Source organism: Panthera pardus, unplaced genomic scaffold (assembly GCF_024362965.1).
Source record: "Panthera pardus isolate Hobbes unplaced genomic scaffold, ASM2436296v1 HiC_scaffold_8, whole genome shotgun sequence".
Taxonomy (NCBI): Eukaryota; Metazoa; Chordata; class Mammalia; order Carnivora; family Felidae; genus Panthera; species Panthera pardus.
The window spans coordinates 42057030-42076187 of NW_026527013.1; the positions used below are offsets into that span (position 1 = coordinate 42057030).

The 19158-nt window shown below is 38.9% G+C and overlaps 1 protein-coding gene across 3 annotated transcripts in view; it reads right to left on the minus strand.

The window, feature by feature from the left end:
* CNTN3 (contactin 3) overlaps window positions 1–19158 on the minus strand; it is a 339239-nt gene that overhangs the window by 250978 nt on the left and 69103 nt on the right. For all 3 annotated transcript variants that reach the window (XM_019428460.2, XM_019428459.2, XM_019428458.2), the window contains exon 2: window positions 1226–1360. In XM_019428460.2, the coding sequence (XP_019284005.1) occupies window positions 1226–1280 (55 nt within the window). In that variant the 5' untranslated portion in view covers window positions 1281–1360. The remainder of the gene's footprint in view (window positions 1–1225; window positions 1361–19158) is intronic.

Consider the following 19158-nt stretch of genomic DNA (forward strand, 5'->3'; position numbering starts at 1 on the left):
GTTGAGCATCCGACTTCAGCTCAGGTCATGATCTCACAGTCTGTGAGTTCAGGCCCGGCATCAGGCTCTGTGCTGACAGCTCAGAGCCTGGAACCTGCTTCAGATTCTGTGTCTCCCTCTCTCTCTGCCCCTCCCCTGCTCATGCTCTGTCTCTCTCTCTGTCTCAAAGATAAATAAAAACATTAAAACAAAAACCAAAAACAATGCATTTGGCCTCATTCCACACCAATTTGTCTTCTTAGAAAGGAAAAATGACAGCATGCTTTTTTAATTAGTTTCTTTAGGTATCATAAAGAAACTGTGTTGAGGTAGAAAATTGGTTGTCTTCTCAGGAGATGGGTGCTATGCTTTTTAGGGGTAAGAGGTGATGGCCCCTGTAATTTATTTTCAAATGGGTTAGCCAAATAAATAAAGGAAACACACACACACACTTATACACATACGCACAGAATACATTAAAATGGCACAATATTCAAATACAGAAAATATAAATGGTGCATATGTGTGTATTCATTACACTATTCCTTCAACTTTGTAGGTGCTGGTTAGCACCTTTATAGGTGCAAAGAAGGAAAATGATAAAAGAAACCAAAAAAACTAATTGTGGTATATATACCACTCTATTTTAAAAAATCCTTCTCTAACTTAGAAAATAAAAAAAAAAGGAAAATAAAAAAAAAGGAAAGGTCAAATAATTTACAGTAGATTCTTTTGTATGATAGATATGAGATTATCCATTTTTGTACTTTGTTCTAGATTTTAAATTTCCCAAAAATTAAAAAAAAGTAGCCTATGTTAATTTTTGATCCCTAAAATAAGTTATTTGCTAAAGTAAAAATCATACTGTTTTTAAGATTAGATATGAAAATACTGGCGTTAAAACTTATATTCTCCTTTTTATATGAGAGATTACAAATTTTAGCTCCTTTTGCGAAAAAAGTCATGAATTAACATTCTCAAATTCTGATTAGCTCTTCAATCATACTACTACAGTAGGTCTATATTCTTAGGTGTCATTATATTTGCTATGGGGATAAAAATGTCTTGCAAAAATGGGGGGGACGGAAAGAGAATCCAATTTTCAGAAGGAATGAAAATTTCCTTCTGGGAAAAATATTTGTTTTCTTTGCTACTGGTGGAGTATTACTTCAACATTTAAAAATTATTTAACATAGGACTCAAGTAGAGTTCCAACCTCAATTTAGAAAATACAGCTTATTGTTACCTCCTAGGCAGCCAATGAATGAAAGCAGGATCAAGTGTTTCCATGACAACATCATCTTTAATTGCCAAAAGCAAGAGTAACTCTTGTCCAGTCTCTGATGAACAGAATGCTTTGTCTTCAGGTAAATCCTTTAATCTGTAAAATATATGTACAAAGAAGTTAGGCTTAAAAAAAACCATACTGCTTTTAAAAACAGATTTTCTTCTTTTCATAAAACTATATTCATCATGGTCACTCAAAATTCTGAAATGAACTGAATCTGTTTTGATACAAAAGAGATGTATGAAGTGTACAGACTTTAAAAACACTTTATATAATGGATATGCAGATAGAAGCAGCTTCACAGAATTATAGATGTTCACAATACTAAAATATTAAATATTAACATATTAAATATTAAAACTTTTGATAGATAATAATTAGAACAAATAACATATTACCCTAAAATTCTAACTTTTCTCATTTTTTCTAATGATAACATTTTGGTGAAACTAAGAGTCAAATCAGCAAACATCTTAAAGCACCATTTGCAGTGTCTCTGAATCCCTAATAAGATATATAAATTATAAATAGCATTATCAATACTCAAATTAAGCCTGTTTTTCAGATACAATTGCAGAAATCCCCTAATTACATATGCTACATAAAACAGATCCAAAAATGTGAACGGTGGAAATTGTTTGGTCTGAGAATCTTGAAAATGAAATGATTTTCTTCTTTCTTGATTTCTCATAAACTTCAATGTGCTGATTGAGAGAAAATAATTATCTGAATACCCTGTGTCACTTTCAGTGGCCATTTGACACTAGTTAATGTTATGGTTAATGATCAAGTAAGCTAGATATGCACACCTAAAATTGGAGAATCTTTTCTGGACTGCTGACACTCAGCTGGTTCCACACAGGGGAATTAATGACTTTGACTATCATCCACGTTAGGAGAAAAGGTGTACAACTGTGATTCAGCAGCTGCTATGAATTGAGCGACATTACTTGTTGCTGAGCAAGAGAGAAAATGTCAGCTTTCTTAAGACAATGGTGGTTTATCATGGGATCCTGACACGCACTGTGATGTATTCAGTCAGAATGAAGTGTGTCCAAATAATAACAATGCCATGAGTGAAAATGTGATAACCTGTAAGTTACACACTTAAAATAATATATTAAATCAGTCATTCCTCTAGTGGTATTCTTATGCACTTGTAATCTAATATATGTTCTTGGGGGGGATGTAAGTGGTGGAAACACAACAAAAATGCCAGGATTTAAGTATGACTTGATCCATGGGAATATGAAACAGGTGGAATTACAATTGTTCTAAGAACTGCAGGTGAGTAACTTACTGTATCATGGTATCTATGACCATCTCTCACTTGCCCCATTACTACCAACTGCTTGTGTCTTGGGTTCCCCTAATGCAAACATTGCTAAATGAATTCAAGTGCAAGCAGTCTACCTGGGTGGTGAAGGACAAAAAGAGTCAGGGTATGAAGCAATGAGACAGGGGAGGAAGGCAGCCAATAAAGGGTAAGAAATAAAGTCACTGATCCTTGTGTAGGACTAGAGCTTACTCCCACTGGGGAGACTCTGGAGGTCCAGCCCAGGCAGAATAGATGCCACAGAGTCATCCAACAGTTATCGTGGAGTTGCCCAGAGCTATCCTTGCCCAGGGATAAGGGAGCTGGGGTACTTATACACCAGTCCCCATTAGTCACTGTTTGGAGGCTATCCTCAGGGAGTATTAATTACCCAACACTTCTAATCTCTCCCTGGGAGAGCATAATGGCTCCACTGCTAAAAACATTCCTTCAGGTAAAGAAATGTATATGGTGACAACTGGAAGTCGTGTGTGCATTGACATGATAAAAAAACTAGACAGTATGTCTGGGGAAGGCATAGTGTCTGTCACAGCAGGCACATGAACCTGAGAGTTTTTGAAGCCATTTTCAATACTATCAGACCCCAAAAGACTGATGGTTGAAATTACTCAATGATTTAAGCATACAAGTGGAGATACATGTTCTGTCCCCATCAATCATTACACTTCTCAAGTATTTCCAGTGGTTGAGTTTCCCTACTTGGATCAAAGGCTTTCCGATACTGAGCCTTCCTTCTTTTATTTCTTCTCAATCAGTTGTGTATTTTGTGTCCATGATTGTTTTCAGTTACTAACTTGAATGATAACTTAAATCATTCTAGATTACAGGTAACTTATAACTGACAACTATAAACACCATAATCACGCATATGAGGAAAGTAGTCCAGAAATAATGAGAAGGTAACACAAACTACACAAACTCACACACATGTACACATGCACATGCACACACATAAAGTAGAAAAGGAAGAAATAAACTCTCAAATAAAATAGAATGACAGTCACAAAAGAGGTGGGAACATGAAGTGCAGTAATATTATACATGATGTGTCGAAGATTCATAAAACGTTTTGGAGTGATTGCAAGATGTATTACAGTCTGGAAACAGTGGGTAAGTCTTAAAAACAGGAAGGGCTTGAGGAGTATAACAGTAATTGAATTGCTATCTCTTCCTTTGAGGAGTTAAAGCTATCCAGTTTATACACTTAATCAAACTTGGAAAGCATTTGGTAATAACAAAATAACAGACGTAAAAAGTACAAGTAGTTGGAATTTTCAGGAAAACAAAAAGACAAACTTTAGCAAAGCATCCTGTAGTACCATCAACATAATCATTATTAAAAAGCATCCAAGGTCACCTGGATGGCTCATCAGTAGAGCATGCAACTCTTGATCTCAGGGTTGTGAGTTTAAGCCCCAAGTTGAGTTTTAAAAAATCCACATATATATGAGAGGCTTTGCTATATACTATATAGCGAACAAAATAAATGGCCTCTGTTCTGACATTGCAATGGAGAAATAAAATGTTCTGAATACTTGTAATTCGGATAAGGAGAAAATTACTAGACTGATAACTCTCTGAAGGTAGGACAGTAGCTCATTCATCATTGGTTGCTCCAATGTTCCAAATATCCTGTATATATAGTAGTAGCTTTCAAGTTTTAAGTTTTAATGTTTCTTGCTGAGCTTTAAGAACAATGAATAATTCAATTCAGGAGATTAAATCTTTGTACCGGACATCAAGTGAGTGAAAGCATTTCTACTAGAACGAAAAGATAAGTCGCAGCTCGGGATCTAACCACCGTTTGAAAATCATTTCCGGAAAATGTATTTAAAGGCATTAAAAAGATGGTAACTTAAAAAAAATGTTATCTTCCCAACATCACATCCCCAAAGTAACATGCATCTCTGCTGCATTTTAAAAGTATAAATGTGTTCAAAGAAGTTCTATAAAGTCTTTTTTGTAAACTCATTCATTCAACAAATATTTATTGAGCACCTATTAGAGGCTGGGATTTCAATTCTCAAAGAAGACACAGTGGGGACTGGGTTGTCAGATAATTCCATGATTCCTGCCCTCAGGAATTCCTGCCCATAACCTAATGGGAGTGAAACACGATTCAAATAATTACAAAGTATTTGTAAACAAGACACTATGAAAGGTATAATGAAGAAGTAGAAGTTTGTATGAAAGACTCAATGACCATGGCCCCCCTTCAGTAAGGTCAGGGAAAGGTCCTATGAAGAAATGAGAAAAGAAGAGACTATATAATCAGAGTTGTGATTTTTCAGCTATAGACAAATATTTGGTATGGCTTTGAGATGGTAAGGAGGCAGGTGAGTAGTCACTTTCTGGACCTTGTCCGATCACCTATCACCTCATCTCCCAAGAATTTCCCTAGAACCCCACCCCAACACCCTGGATCCACAACCTAAAGGGTTAATACCTGGCTCTGCAGGGGGCTTCCAGAATCCTGCTCTAGCCCATGTCACTTGTGATTGGTCAGTGCCCATGCCCTACTGCTGGTTACATATTTTGGCACTCATCTCTGGACATGAGGAATAGAATATGCAAAGGCCCTGGGTCTTAAGGGTTCATGGCTTGTTGTTAAAACAAAAAGAAAGCTAATGAGATGAAATGCAGGCAGCCAGGTTGAGTGTGGTATAAAATGAGACTGAAGATATATAATGCCTGGCTATAGACCTTCTTTGCTTGGCTAAGAATATTAGTATCAAGATAAAGCCCTTTGAAAAGTCAGTGCAGTGTTAACCAGTAATTGCCATGATAGGATTTGTAGCAAACATTCAAATCAGACATATTGTAGCCTACATCAGGCTTAAAAGGATGAAAAGAAAACATTTTGCAACATGCCAGTTTCATTCTTACCTTCAAATTCATAGAAATCAGAGGCTGAGCAATATTAGGCAATCTATCTGACGTAAGAGAAGCAAAACATATATCCTAATATTGTTTTATATGCGCGCGCGCGCACACACACACACACACACACACACACACAGAAATACACTGTATAAGGTTTGGAGATAAAACATCATTCAGGACCATTATTTTTAAAAATGACGTTGCCCATTTTTAATGAGTGCTAAAGTAGGGCATTAACTTTATAAATAATGAGAGTAATTAATACAATCATGATCTGACTTCTCATCATTGCCATGTATTGTTACAGAGAGAAAGGACATATAAAATCTTGTCCCACTTGTGAAATCACCAAGCTAAAATAAATACAAAGGAAGCTACTTAAGCAAGACAAATACAAATCACAATGTCATCTGCCATATCAGGAATATTCAACTAGTAAAGGAATGCTTTAAATCAAAGAAAAAATAGATAGCCTTTAGAATTTTCTCTAATAGGCATTTGCATCTGGGGGCAACAGCTTAATATATTCACAACATGTTTCTCATGGCAATCTTTAAATAGCCCCCAAATTCAGTACATATTGACAACTGTACTATCTATTCTTAATGTCAGCTGAGCTAAAAAATGCTAGACCTTGGACTCAAAACCAAAAATGCTTTAAATAGTTGTTCCTGGTTGCTCTAAAAGAAGAGGCCATTTGTGGCTTTTGTCATATACCTTATGAAATTGCTACTAAGATTGCAGATCATGAAATATTGATATATATTTACAATATTAAAAGTATATGAGCAACTTTGAATGTACTCTTGGCAAATGCTCAGAGTTAAGTTTCTTTATGTGGTGGAAGTTTAGGCGTGAGAATGATCTGGCTTCTTTTGTATCAGAGTAATAGGCACCAAATGAGCATTCTTTTTTTCATTGAGACAAACCCTACAGCAATTTTGTCTAGAAGGATTGCTTAGCATATCTCTCACATCTGCAAAAAGACCCCTCAAATTATGACATCTGAGAAACAAAGTCCATTCATTGAGTGCATATCGTTTCCAAGCCCCATGAACCACTCCCCCCAAAAAAACCAAAAAACACCTTTGAGCAGATTAGAGACTTGTGTAGTAAAATACTCAATTATTAGTGGATAAAAGTTTGATGCCTTTGGAGTTTGTATTTTGATTCTTCCAGAATTTGTGTGACATCACTGTCATGGAATGCAACCATAACACTATGATAGTCAACTAATAAATAAGTTTAAGGGCTTGATAAGACTGCACATCCTGCCAGATCAGAAATCAGGCATCGTCTACTCACTTTGTTTTCATTCACAATCATTATCATTCGTTCATTCATAATCTTCACATCTTCCAGAAATGCTGTGATCTACTCTGCATACCAAACCTCTTTCCTGCTGGAACCAAACTGGCTGGGAATTCAATTTACATGAATGCTGGGCTCCAAGTCCCAGATTCTTGACAACTCCACAAACGTCCTCCCTACAGCTCACAAATGTTTAGTAGCTAAGGAGAGGGGACGTAATAATGTGCTCAGTCTGATGTTAAGTTCACACCAGCAGTTCTGCGTTTACACCGCACAATCAGCAAACACAGCAAATGCCAGCTGGAAGTCATCTTGCACTCCTGTGGACCCCTACAGTACCTGATATTCCTTCAAGCTCAACACTTCCAATACCTTCCATCATGGTTGTTTTGACTATGGCTTCTCTTTTGAACTAGACTACAATCTGAAAACAAAACAAAACAAAACAAAACAACAAAAAAACAACCACAACAGTGATTTATTACCTGTTGTGGGTTAAGGACCCTTCCGAGAATAAGCCAAACCTATGGATCCACCCACCTTACTACCCTAAATACACACTGACTGATATAACCTAACTTTTGTTTTGTACACAATTGATTTATTACATAGAAAATAATTTCTTTCACACAGATAGAATATATATATATATATACACACACACACACACACACACACACATATGTATTCGTACACATATGCATATGAATGTATATGTATTTAGAGATTAATTTCTTGCTTTTTTGTCATGGAGAAATTAATAGAAGCTTATCAAAATAGAATTAAATATAAATTATACAGATTGAAATGAGAAAAAAATCTGTAAAAATATAAATGTTCTGAGAAGGCTACTGCTGAAGGCTTGACAAAGAAGCTGAAATTATGAAGCTGTTTTGCTATAGTGAGGCATGTTATCTCTGCCATCCAGTTAATTTTTTCTTTTGGTCCTTTTAGCAATCGGTGTACATGGGCAGAAAGAGAATCGGAGTCACGTTGTGCACACATCGAGTCCATGAGTCAGCTACATAAAAATGTTGCCAAAACACTGTGAACTGCCGTGTGCTGGTATTAGAGTCTCCTTTACTCTGTCCTCAACTCAAAGAGATCTTCTCTGGCAACTTGAAGAGATCTCTCTATCCTCAATTCAAAGAGATTTTCACTGACGATATGTCAGGAAGAATTACAAATCCATTTCTCAGTTGGTTCCACTGGCTTCAGTCAAATGCACACTGAGGAGAAAAGACACAGCCACCAAAACATGCCAACCCACTTCCTGCTTCAAAATATTAGACAAAATGTCAACCCTTCTTAAGCATACTCCAGAGAGGGCTTACTTCAATTCTCTTGCTTGATGTTAAGCCTCAAAAGAACATGGGTGTTTCCAGGGCACTCTCTTTTACAAACATCTCTCCAACAAAGAGTGACTACTTGGCATGCAATGTTGACCGCTGTGGTATGTTCAGGACAATACTTATTGTTTTGGAACAAGTCCAAGTTTCAACAAAATTGTGGATTTTCTAGTGGAAGCTTCATCCCTGAAAAAGATCAACACTATCTAATGTTTTTATAATACAGTCAGACCTAAGGTGCTCTTTGGGATTTTTTTTTTTTTTTTTTTAGTTTCATACCTCTATTGAAAGGAACCTTGCCCTAATTAAGGGACTTAGGTTTTTGGGCCCTACCACATTTAGTAATAATAGGAAAACTAGACGATAAGCAAATTCTATGACATCTTTTTACCCTTGAGATTTTCCAAATTAAACAGGAATAAAATGTACAAAGACAAATTTTCATAATCATACATGTCACATGAGTTTTCTTTCCTTCTTATCAAATGGGAAATTACTGCAGATCTCATGACATGTTGATGAGGAACAACGCACCTTTCCTATGTCTGTATAACAACAGTCTTTGCCACGTACATTTATTTAGAATTTTAAAATAGCTAAGTAACAACATGATGGAAATGATTTCTACGAAGACAATTCTCAAAATTTCAGAAAGGAAAATGAATAGTAACATAATAACCATAACCTTTTATTGAGTGTTTGTTACTTGCCAGGCACTGCTTCATACATCTACTCATTTCATCCTCACAATGATCCACGAGGCTCAATAATATCACTCCCATTTTTTTGGTAAATAAAGCGAGACACAGATGGGTCAAGATATTTGTTTTAAAAAATGATGCCAGAAGCTGTGTATCTTCTACATATTTTTTTTCACATATTAGGTGTCAAATGGAATGAAGCAATGGAGTCATTAGGGAACCAGAAAGTAGGAGCTGGTGGTTTGTATGTTTTTAAAAGTCTGTATTAATAGAATTGGTAATTGAAGCTAGTTTTATAAGTGATAATGCATTAAAATTTATTACATTTTTAAGAAATTAAATTTCTTCTATAAAGGGAAAGGACTGGGCTATTTAAGTAAACAACTCTTTTGCTTGATTTTAAGCATTTTACTGTGATAACACCCCCTCCCTGTTGCAGGTATGAATTAAGAAGAATTCATCAACTGTATCTGGGATTAAATCATGGTATCTCAAAGACACACAAAGTCACAAACATAAAGTGCAAAACAGTGTGTGAAAAGTCTGATACTTTTTGTATGCGGACAAAAAACATACATCTATATACATTCGTAAGCCCGGAGAACAGTTTCGAAGGATATGAGAACTGAAGAGAGCAGCTATTTCTGGGGAGAAAACTGTTCACTTGGGAACAGAGAATAGAAGAATAAAATACTTTTCACTCTGCATTATTTTATATATAAATATAATTTATAATATATATTATTTATATATAACTATATATTTATATATTTCTATACATTTTCTTCAATGTACATACATATATTGATTTCTCAATACAAAAACATATAATTATAAAACATTAACAAATACTTTTCAAAGAAAAATATCATTTCTTTCTTTTTTAAATTTTTTTAATGTTTATTCATTTCCGACAGAGAGAGAAACAGAGAGCAAGCAGGTGAGGGGCAGAGAGAGAGGGAGACACAGAATCTGAAGCAGGCTCCAGGCTCTGAGCTGTCAGTGCAGAGCCCAACTCAGGGCTTGAACTCAAGAACTGCAAGATCATGACCTGAGTTGAAGTCGGACACCCAACCGACTGAGCCACCCAGGTGCCCCCCAAAAAAGTCATTTCTAACATGATAATAGGTCAAAAATGTGTAAATGATTTTATTGGAATCAATAAAAGTATTCATTGTCAATAAAATCAAAAAAATTCTTGGTGCCCAGAATCAAGGAGAAAGAGGTAAAAGGGGGTTAAAAAGTGCTAGAAAGGGTGTTTCGGCTAGAATATAAGCAGCATTTAACAGGAACCCTAGGTCTGCACTCCCAGCAAAGCCATTCTATTCCTTCCCTCATAATTTTGGGTAGAGAACAGTCACTGAGGGCCTACAAGCATATCAGGTACACACATACAGAGGACGTTTGGAATTAAAACATCATCTTTGCCCTCAAGAAGCATGCCGATCCAGAAACATTTTAACAAAAGATTCTGAACTGGAGGAGAGGGGTCTGCAACAGGATGTTCATGTGAAGTTCCTTGGGTCACCAAGATATAGCAGGTGTTACATCCCAAATGAAAGGGAGGTTCCAGAACAGAACAGAATGAAGAACAATTTTTCAAAGGAGATACTGCAAAACCATTTGTCTGGCTCTGAGGACCTTCCTCGCATGAGAGGTTTCTGGAGACTGAGTGAAGAATTTGAGAAGTTTCCTTGAAGAGAATTCTGGTAAGTTCCACCCCCTTGGAGGGAGGAAGAAAGGTACTTCTTTTAACCTACGGGGTTTGTGCTTTAAGGACACAGAACCGCATTGTGTGGGATGCAGCGGTCTAGGACCATACTAAAGAGTAAGGGCAGACTGAAGCAGAACAGGAAATGGATCTTAGAAGATGTTAGGGGCACAGAGTGCATGTCGTCTCCTACGAGCCAGACACACACTGGGGAGCAGCTGGGGAAAGGCAGTGCCATACATTCCAAGCAGGAGAAGCACCTGGGTGGTTGCGGGGGGCTGGGGGGGTGGGGAGCTGGGAGGGAGGACACCTTCCACAAGGAAGCAAGGGTACCTCTGGATTTCTGGTGGCTGAGAAAGTAGGAGGTGACCAGATACGGGTGGGAGTCCATCACCACAATTAGAGGGGGAAACATACCCCAAGTTGGGGGGATCTCTAATGAACCCATGAAAGAAAATACCAGTTCTGCATTCCTGGCAAGTGTGAAGTGCCATAATCCCAAACGACTATAATGGAATCAATCAAGTAAAAGGGGCTGGCCTCTTCTCTTCCCATTCAAAACACTAAGCTGAATTGGAATTAGCAAGTTAGGGGTGCCAGGTGTGAAGGGGAAGCCAAAGAATTCTATCTTTCTTGGACTGCAGACTTCCCCTCTGCAGCAGGTAAGCACTGGAGGGAGATTAGTTTTGCTTTCAAATCAAGTTCTGAGTTTTAACTATTACATGGGACAGGGGACTTTAATTTTTTGACGGAGATTATGTCTGATATTTAGGCACCGTCAAAAATAGAGGGGATAGGGCTACCTGGGTTTTCATCCAGGAGCAGGAGAGGGCTCCACAGAAAGCATCTAAGGGGACAAAGTGGACAACAAGATTGCCTTCTGGTCAGAGCTCATGAGCTACACCTCTTCAATGTACAGTTACGGAGAAGTATGACCAACGGTTAGGAAATGAGGAGACTTCACAGGACAGCCTACAACAGGTGGCATCCAATGTAATTCTTGAATTAAAAAGGGTTTACCTAGCAGACAAGGAAGGAGGCAGGTATGGGAAAGCACCATAACGTCGGCAAAGCCCAGCACAGTAAGTGATTCATGGGAGGGAATGAAATGACTCGGAAATCCAGAAAGCACTGGGGTAGAGAGAAGGATCAAGAAGCCCAATGTTTAAGATGTGAGCAGAGGAAGATGAATTCCTTAAGGCCAGAAAGGGATCACCATGAGAGGCCCAGTACAACCCATGGATGGACCACATTATGAAAGCAAAGAGGGCATGGCGAGTGTGTAATTTTGCCAGGGAGTGGAGAAAAACTTAAAACGCTGATTGCCTGGGGCTGGGAGTACGAATGCACAGGGACCGCAAGTGGGCAGGAGAGTTCTTTCTATGGAGATGAAGTATTCTAAAATTGGGTTATGGTAATGGTTGCACAACTCTGTAAACTTACTAAAATTCACTGAATTGTACACTTAGATGAGTGAATTTTGTGGTATGTACATTTTATCCCACTAAAGCTATTTTTAAAAAATACACATATAGGGAGAGAAAGAATGAGAATAAGAAAGAGAAAGAGACAGCATGAACAAGATACTGTGAATCAAGACCTTCAAGATGCCTTTGGGGCTGTGCCCTCAGTGATGTTATCATGCCAGGCTCAGTGAGTCCTTGGGAAGCTTCAGCCACATTGAGGAGGAGAGTAGAAGTGTAATGAGAGGGCAAGGAAGTGGCCACAGCAAGAATCAGCTACTCTTTCAATAATTTAGAATGAGAGAGACAGGATAGTGGTTGGAGATGGGTGGAGGGTCGATGGAGAGTCAATGAAAGCTACTTTTAAGTTGCAAAGTTCTTGAGCATATTTATAAATGGAGGGGAAGAAATATAGGAAGGATAAGGTGTGTTTTTCCAGAGAAGAGAATCTTCCTGGAGTTTGCTTGCATGGTATTGATTCTGCCCCAGCCAAAATCACATGAGTAAGACTGAAGGTACAACAGTGGAGAGGAAAGAGAAGTGATTCACCACTGTCCCACGTCTAAAAGAGAAAAGATGAGGGGCGCCTGGGTGGCGCAGTCGGTTAAGCGTCCGACTTCAGCCAGGTCACGATCTCGCGGTCCGTGAGTTCGAGCCCCGCGTCAGGCTCTGGGCTGATGGCTCGGAGCCTGGAGCCTGTTTCCGATTCTGTGTCTCCCTCTCTCTCTGCCCCTCCCCCGTTCATGCTCTGTCTCTCTCTGTCCCAAAAATAAATAAAAAATGTTGAAAAAAATTAAAAAAAAAAAAAATAAAATAAAAATAAAAGAGAAAAGATGAACTTTCGAATGGAGACATCTTGTTCTGGAGTATCCCAGGCTGGGCTCTGTGGCTCCTTATATCCAGTCACAGAAACACTGATGCCTGGCCAGTGACCAAGTGCTCAGCATGCCGTCTGCCTGTGGCTGGTTGTATTTTTATTTTCATAGGTAAATTCATATAGAAAGTATGGTTTGATCTAATGAAGTCACTCCATTTTAAGGAGTTTTTTTTTTTTTAATTTTTTTTTAACGTTTATTTATTTTTGAGACAGAGAGAGACAGAGCATGAACGGGGGAGGGGCAGTGAGAGAGGGAGACACAGAATCGGAAGCAGGCTCCAGGCTCTGAGCCATCAGCCCAGAGCCCGACGCAGGGCTCGAACTCACAGACCGCGAGATCGTGACCTGAGCTGAAGTCGGAAGCTTAACCGACTGAGCCACCCAGGCGCCCCTATTTTAAGGAGTTCTAAAAACCAACTGCACTGCAGCACACTTCCTCCTTTTACATCACAGGTTACTCGGGGAGCAAATTTGACTATGCATTCTACGTGAACATTCTCAAAGCACTCAGAAACATTTACAAACACTAATAACTAAATAGGACACTAATACAGCACTTTGGGGGACCTCTTCATCTCCCAGATTTCCAAACCATCATGTTGGCAGCAATGGGTTCTATGTAGACATTAATAGCACACACTATTTAATGTGTGTGAGGAAAGACTCCAAGTGCTTTATAAATATAAACACATGTACTGTAACCATCCCCATTTCACACATGAGGTTACTAAAATAGATAAAGGTAAATTAACTTGCCCAATTTCACATAAATGACCCGGCCTAAGCTAAGTCTGGTATTTTTAAATCTATCCCTAGTTGTTGTTATTCTGCCTCATCTGTAATTGGTTTAGCCTGAGACCTGGGCAGAATGTGGTTCTTGGAAGCTTGAGATCTCTGATCAGAGGTTAGCCAGGCATATACATCAGGTGAGATGATGTGTTCAGGCCCTAGGGCAGTGGTTCTCAACTGGGGGAGACTGTGCCCTTCAATGGACACTTGTCAATGTCTGAGGAGGTATTTGGTTGTCACAACTGAGAAAGGGAAACTATAGATATGCTACTGGCATCTCGAGGGTAGGGGTCAGGGAGTCACTAAACACTCTACAATACACAGGACAGTCCCCACAAACAAAGAATTATCCATCCAGAAATGTGAACTGTGTCAATTTGAGAAACCCAACTTTAGAGAAGTTTGGCATCACAAGACCCTAAAACCACCAGTTTCTGTCAGCCTGGCTACTTACTATTCATATTTTACAGAGGAAAGTAAAGACATCCAACCTTGATGTGTCCGTTCTCAACCGTGAACCTTAGTAAAAAACAGAAGACCATGGTGGTCCTACTTTGTAAAAGTAACTTTTTATTAGAAAAAATTCTAATCACATACAAAGTAAACAAAATAAATGAACTCCAGTATACTCATGACCCAGCCTCAACAGTATCAATACCCTGATATTTTTGTTGTGTCTGTAGCTCTACTCACCCTGCCTCCCATTTGATTATTATTGTCTATTTTAGGTATAATTTGCATACATAAGAACCACCATAAAATGTCTAATAGAGAATTTCGAGTAATCATTTTAGTGGAAAATAAAGCAAAGATCTTTCTACTGTAAGGTAAAATATGAACACAAAGACAAATGTTTGCCTACATGAATTATTACTAGGAAAATCCCTTTGTAGTGTGGCCTCATTTTACCAAGTGTCTCTCACCCAAGGTCTCTCTCACCTGCTCCATCAAAAATGGCTTCCCTGATATCTAGCTTCTAAGTCAGTGTTTCCCAAACTTCAGGTTATGTTCCATTCAAGGTGCTATGCATTGGTTTTTTGTTTGTCTGTGTGTTTGTTTGGGGGCAAATGAAGGAAAGAAAAAATGATCAAAATGTACTGAATTTAATAAGGGTTAGTACTGACTGGTTTGTACCATGATATTATGGAAGTACAATGTATTAAATATTAAGCCCTGAAATGAACTAGCATTTCTTACTATGAATGGTGGTTAAGAATAGTTTAAGTTTATTTATGTATTTGGAGAGAGAGAGAGAGAGCGAGAGAGCATGCATGCGAGCAGGATAGAGGTAGAGAGAGACAGAGACAGAGAGAGAGAGAGAGAGAAACATAATCCCAAGCAGGCTCCATGCTGTCAGCACAGAGCCCAGAGTGGGGCTCCATCTCGAACCATGAGATCATGACCTGAACTGAAATCAAGAGCTGGATGACTGAGCTGACTGAGTCACCCACCCAGGCGCCCCGAGAGTAGTTTAAAATCATGAGATGTGGAAGAAACAGAATATGTGTACAGTAATTGTGTGTACATGTACATAAATATGTGGCATAAACACATATGTGTATACACACACAATTGTATAACTGCAGGCAAGTTATTTGTTTAAACCTCTTTTGCTCTCAAATGTTTCATCTGTAAAACGGGTGGTAAAGATGTACATAATTGGTTCATTGTAAAAATTAAGTAAGATTGTGATTATATGCTGGGCCAACTCCTTGGTATTCAAGATGTGATAGTTACTGCTATTATTTCAAAGAAATTAAACATAATTGACACCTTGACTGGAGAGAAATCAAGGACAAAATACTCAAACAGAGGTCTCTAACTCATTTTAAGGAGACATTAACTGCTTACATCTTAAAAAAAAAAAACTTGTTCTGCTTAACTGTGTTTTTTAAAGTTGCTTTATCACAATGAAAGCAGTGATTTTGACACCTTTTGGAAACGCTAATTGTGGCTATGAATAGTTATCTGCTTAGAATTCACACCTATTAGGGGCTATATCTAGGTGTATGAAACATCCACTCTATCAACATAGAAGTGTAAATCTAAATTGAGGCAAACTGTGATAGCAGCTTGAATTTATCCCCACAGCAATTTCGGCTGAGGAGACAGAGGAAAAGTACCCTGGGTACCCTCCCCAATCACAACACGCCCCTATTTGTTTTCATACAAATAAATAATGGTTCAGACAAAGCCCATACCTCACAATAGCGGCGGCGGGTGGAGGATCCTCAAACTGACTGCCCATATGGAATAATCTGGAATGTACATAAGGAGGGGTGTAGAGTGAGCACAGGAGCATGTGTGCCCATTTACCTCAGCCTTGGGGGCTGTCCACATGGTGCAATGTGAGTCCAGGACTGCCAGCCAATCTGATTTTTAGGAAGAGCCGGGACCTACAGAGTTTTATAAGAGATCTCCCTGTTTTCAAACGTTTCACACTGGTGTTTCAAACTGGTGTTTCAAACGTTTCAAACTAATTAAACACACAACTTCAAAACATTTGTGTTGATCAAACAAAATATGTCTGCCATTTAGATGTAGCTCATCTTGAAATCCCTGACCAAACTGCACTTTCCTGCTGAAACATTTTGAAAAGCATAATTGATCACTTTCTTGCTCCTGAAGAAATACACACCACTGTGTATTAGAAGCATGTCAATGTTTTTTCTAATCTGAAATACAATTCCCTTACTGTACACTTGAAACTAAGATACAATGTGTGTTAACTGGAATTAAAATTAAAAACTTAAAAAAATAAAAAAGAACATTTCTTTGAAAATTTTTTCATTTTATCTTTTCATGGGGGGTGGAGGGAGTGTGACAATGAAGGAGAGGATACATCTTCCCCACGGGTCAAAGGGGAAAATATGTTAGGCAGAAGATATTCAACTTTATTCAATGAAATGGCTCTCATCCACCCACTAATGAAAGCTGATGTCAAAGAACTAAAACTTTGCAACCAAAGATCAGAGGGTCCCAAAGACCATGCCCACGCTGGGGGATACCTCAGCTCTGTGTACACAGGCTGCCTCAGACCACAAGGAGCCTCTCCTCTGGACCCCAGCATGCCATCCAAATATTAGCATTTTCTATGCACACCATATGTGAAATACCAGAAGAGCATTTGTAACTATTGGCAGGAAAAATTTGAAGACCTTAATGAAGGCCATGAAGTGCAACTAAGGGCTGATACACTCCAGTTCACACAACAGTAACCAATATGTTTCCATCTTCCCACAGACTGATTTAGGGGGTGGAGCTGAATTTACCAAAAAGCTACATGCAGATTTATAAGTAAACGTCCAACTCTAAACACCAGTGCTGCCTCTTGACAACCTAGAAATCTGCCTGCACACATTTATGATAAAGAAGCTTCTAACAATGGACTCTGTGGTTCCCGGTTTGTTCAAAGCACAGATTCTGCTTCCTTTGGCTTCTCGAGACCCTCAAGATAATAAAGTGTCCACCATGTGGACATATGAGGTTATATTTCATTTTACAGAACCAGATCGAGTTCCCGTCACCAGGGCTTAACAGTCCAGAATAACAAAAACAAGTGATAGTTTTCGCGAATACATACTCCAGTTTTCCGAATATACTCAGAAGATGAGGATGTTAAAGAGCCAGACAGACGTGAGGAGTTAGTGACAAGTGCCGGATGGGGATGGTGAGGGGCTGCCCAAGGCCCATGCAGTGAAAAGGGTCAGCTACTTCTCACTTCCACACAATAGCTGCTAACCTTTTTGTTTTCATGTTGGCAACTCTTTTTTTTTAACACAGAATTGATCTAACAAAACTTGCCTTAGACAAGGTGTGGCCTGCAGGCCTAGAGTTTGAGGTTTCTGAACATACAGTCATACAGGAACAACAGAACAACAAGGATAACAACAACAACAACAACAACAACAACCACAAAACCCCTCTTTTTCAAATACAGATAAACTCTGCTGGGCACGCTTTCTGCTTAGCCATTTCCGTGCGCATCCCCACTGTATGCCCCAAAGCCTATCCTGGTGCTGGGCTCGCAGCAGACACTCAAAACAATATGTGCTGAATTAATGAATATCAGATTTAGGGCAGCAGTCACCATGCTTGGCTCCATATCAGACCATCTGGGGGAGCTTTGCAAAAACGCTGATCCCCTGGTCCCACTGCATCATAATTTCCAGGCACCAGGCCCGGAACTGTTGTTGTTGTTGTTTTAAACTTCCCAAAGTAATTCTGCTGAAGGGTCGTTGATGCACTGAGAAACCAAGGGCCAGGACACAGGGAGCTTCCGAGTTATGGCCCTAGCTGTCAGGACCAAGACGGAAAGGGGTCTTCCTTTCTGTGGTTGTTTTAAACTGTTTAGTTTGGGTTTATTTTCCCTGAATCTCCCTCTTTTGCCGGTTCTGTGATCCCCTGTTAACAGGGAAGGAGGAGGCAGAATGGAAAGTTCAAGTTGTTCCCCAAATGCACAGGATGTTTCCAAAGAAACCACTGAGAAGATTCAACAAAAGCCTCAGCTAGAAACATATTAACAGAGAAGGAAGAATTTCCTTCAAGAATAAAAAAGGTATTTTCCAGCTGGGGAGGCATGGGGGTCTCAAGTCCACAGAGAGGCAGTAAGCCTGAAGAGAAGAAGAACCCACAGTTCCCAGAAAGGTGGACTTGAGAAAGATTCCAAGACAGAAGCAGGGGCAGGCAGCCTCACAGGCAGGGACACATGGAGAAACAACGTGGAAGAATGAGCCATCTACACCCCATCCTTCCAAGCCCTGCTCATTATCACCCACTTCACCATTCACTGGCTCTGTGAGGAGTCTGGGCAATATCACAGGACACCTGGGGAGGCAAAATGAGGGTTTTCCACTTCAAACAAACAAACAAACAAATTTAAATTGAATTATAAAACTATAGGAAGCAGGCTTTCTTGTACAGTAAGAGCTCATGGGTTGTCATTCCAACCCCTAACACCCAACCACAGGAAAGCTTTTTATACAAACTCGGGGTGATACTTAGTTGAGAGGATTTTGTGCAGATTAGTCACTGTTTGTGAAACACTTTGGTGGGTGCAATAAGAACGCTCTTTATTTGGTTACATAATCTACTAATTTTATAGTTTGAAAGCAGAGTGATTAAAGTTTGATCACAAGCTAAGGAAGCTGAGAAATACTGAACTTCACTTGAAATTCTCTCCCCATGAATTCCTCCTGAGCCCAATTACTTCAGGGTCAGACATCTATTATTTTACGTAGCAAAAGTGGTGCTGGGAAACATACAAGATGGATTCCAATTTATCCTAATAAAAATCTTCCTGCTTCATGTTCATTTTGAGACCACCTATTTTTTTCAGAGCATGCATATGTGAAAAGATAATATTTATTATCATTTGGGCATTCTGAAGACTTAAGTGGTTTATGGTACAAAGGACGTGTGAACATTCACTTCCTTGGTTGGTGGTTTTTTGTTTTTTGTTTTTTGTTTTT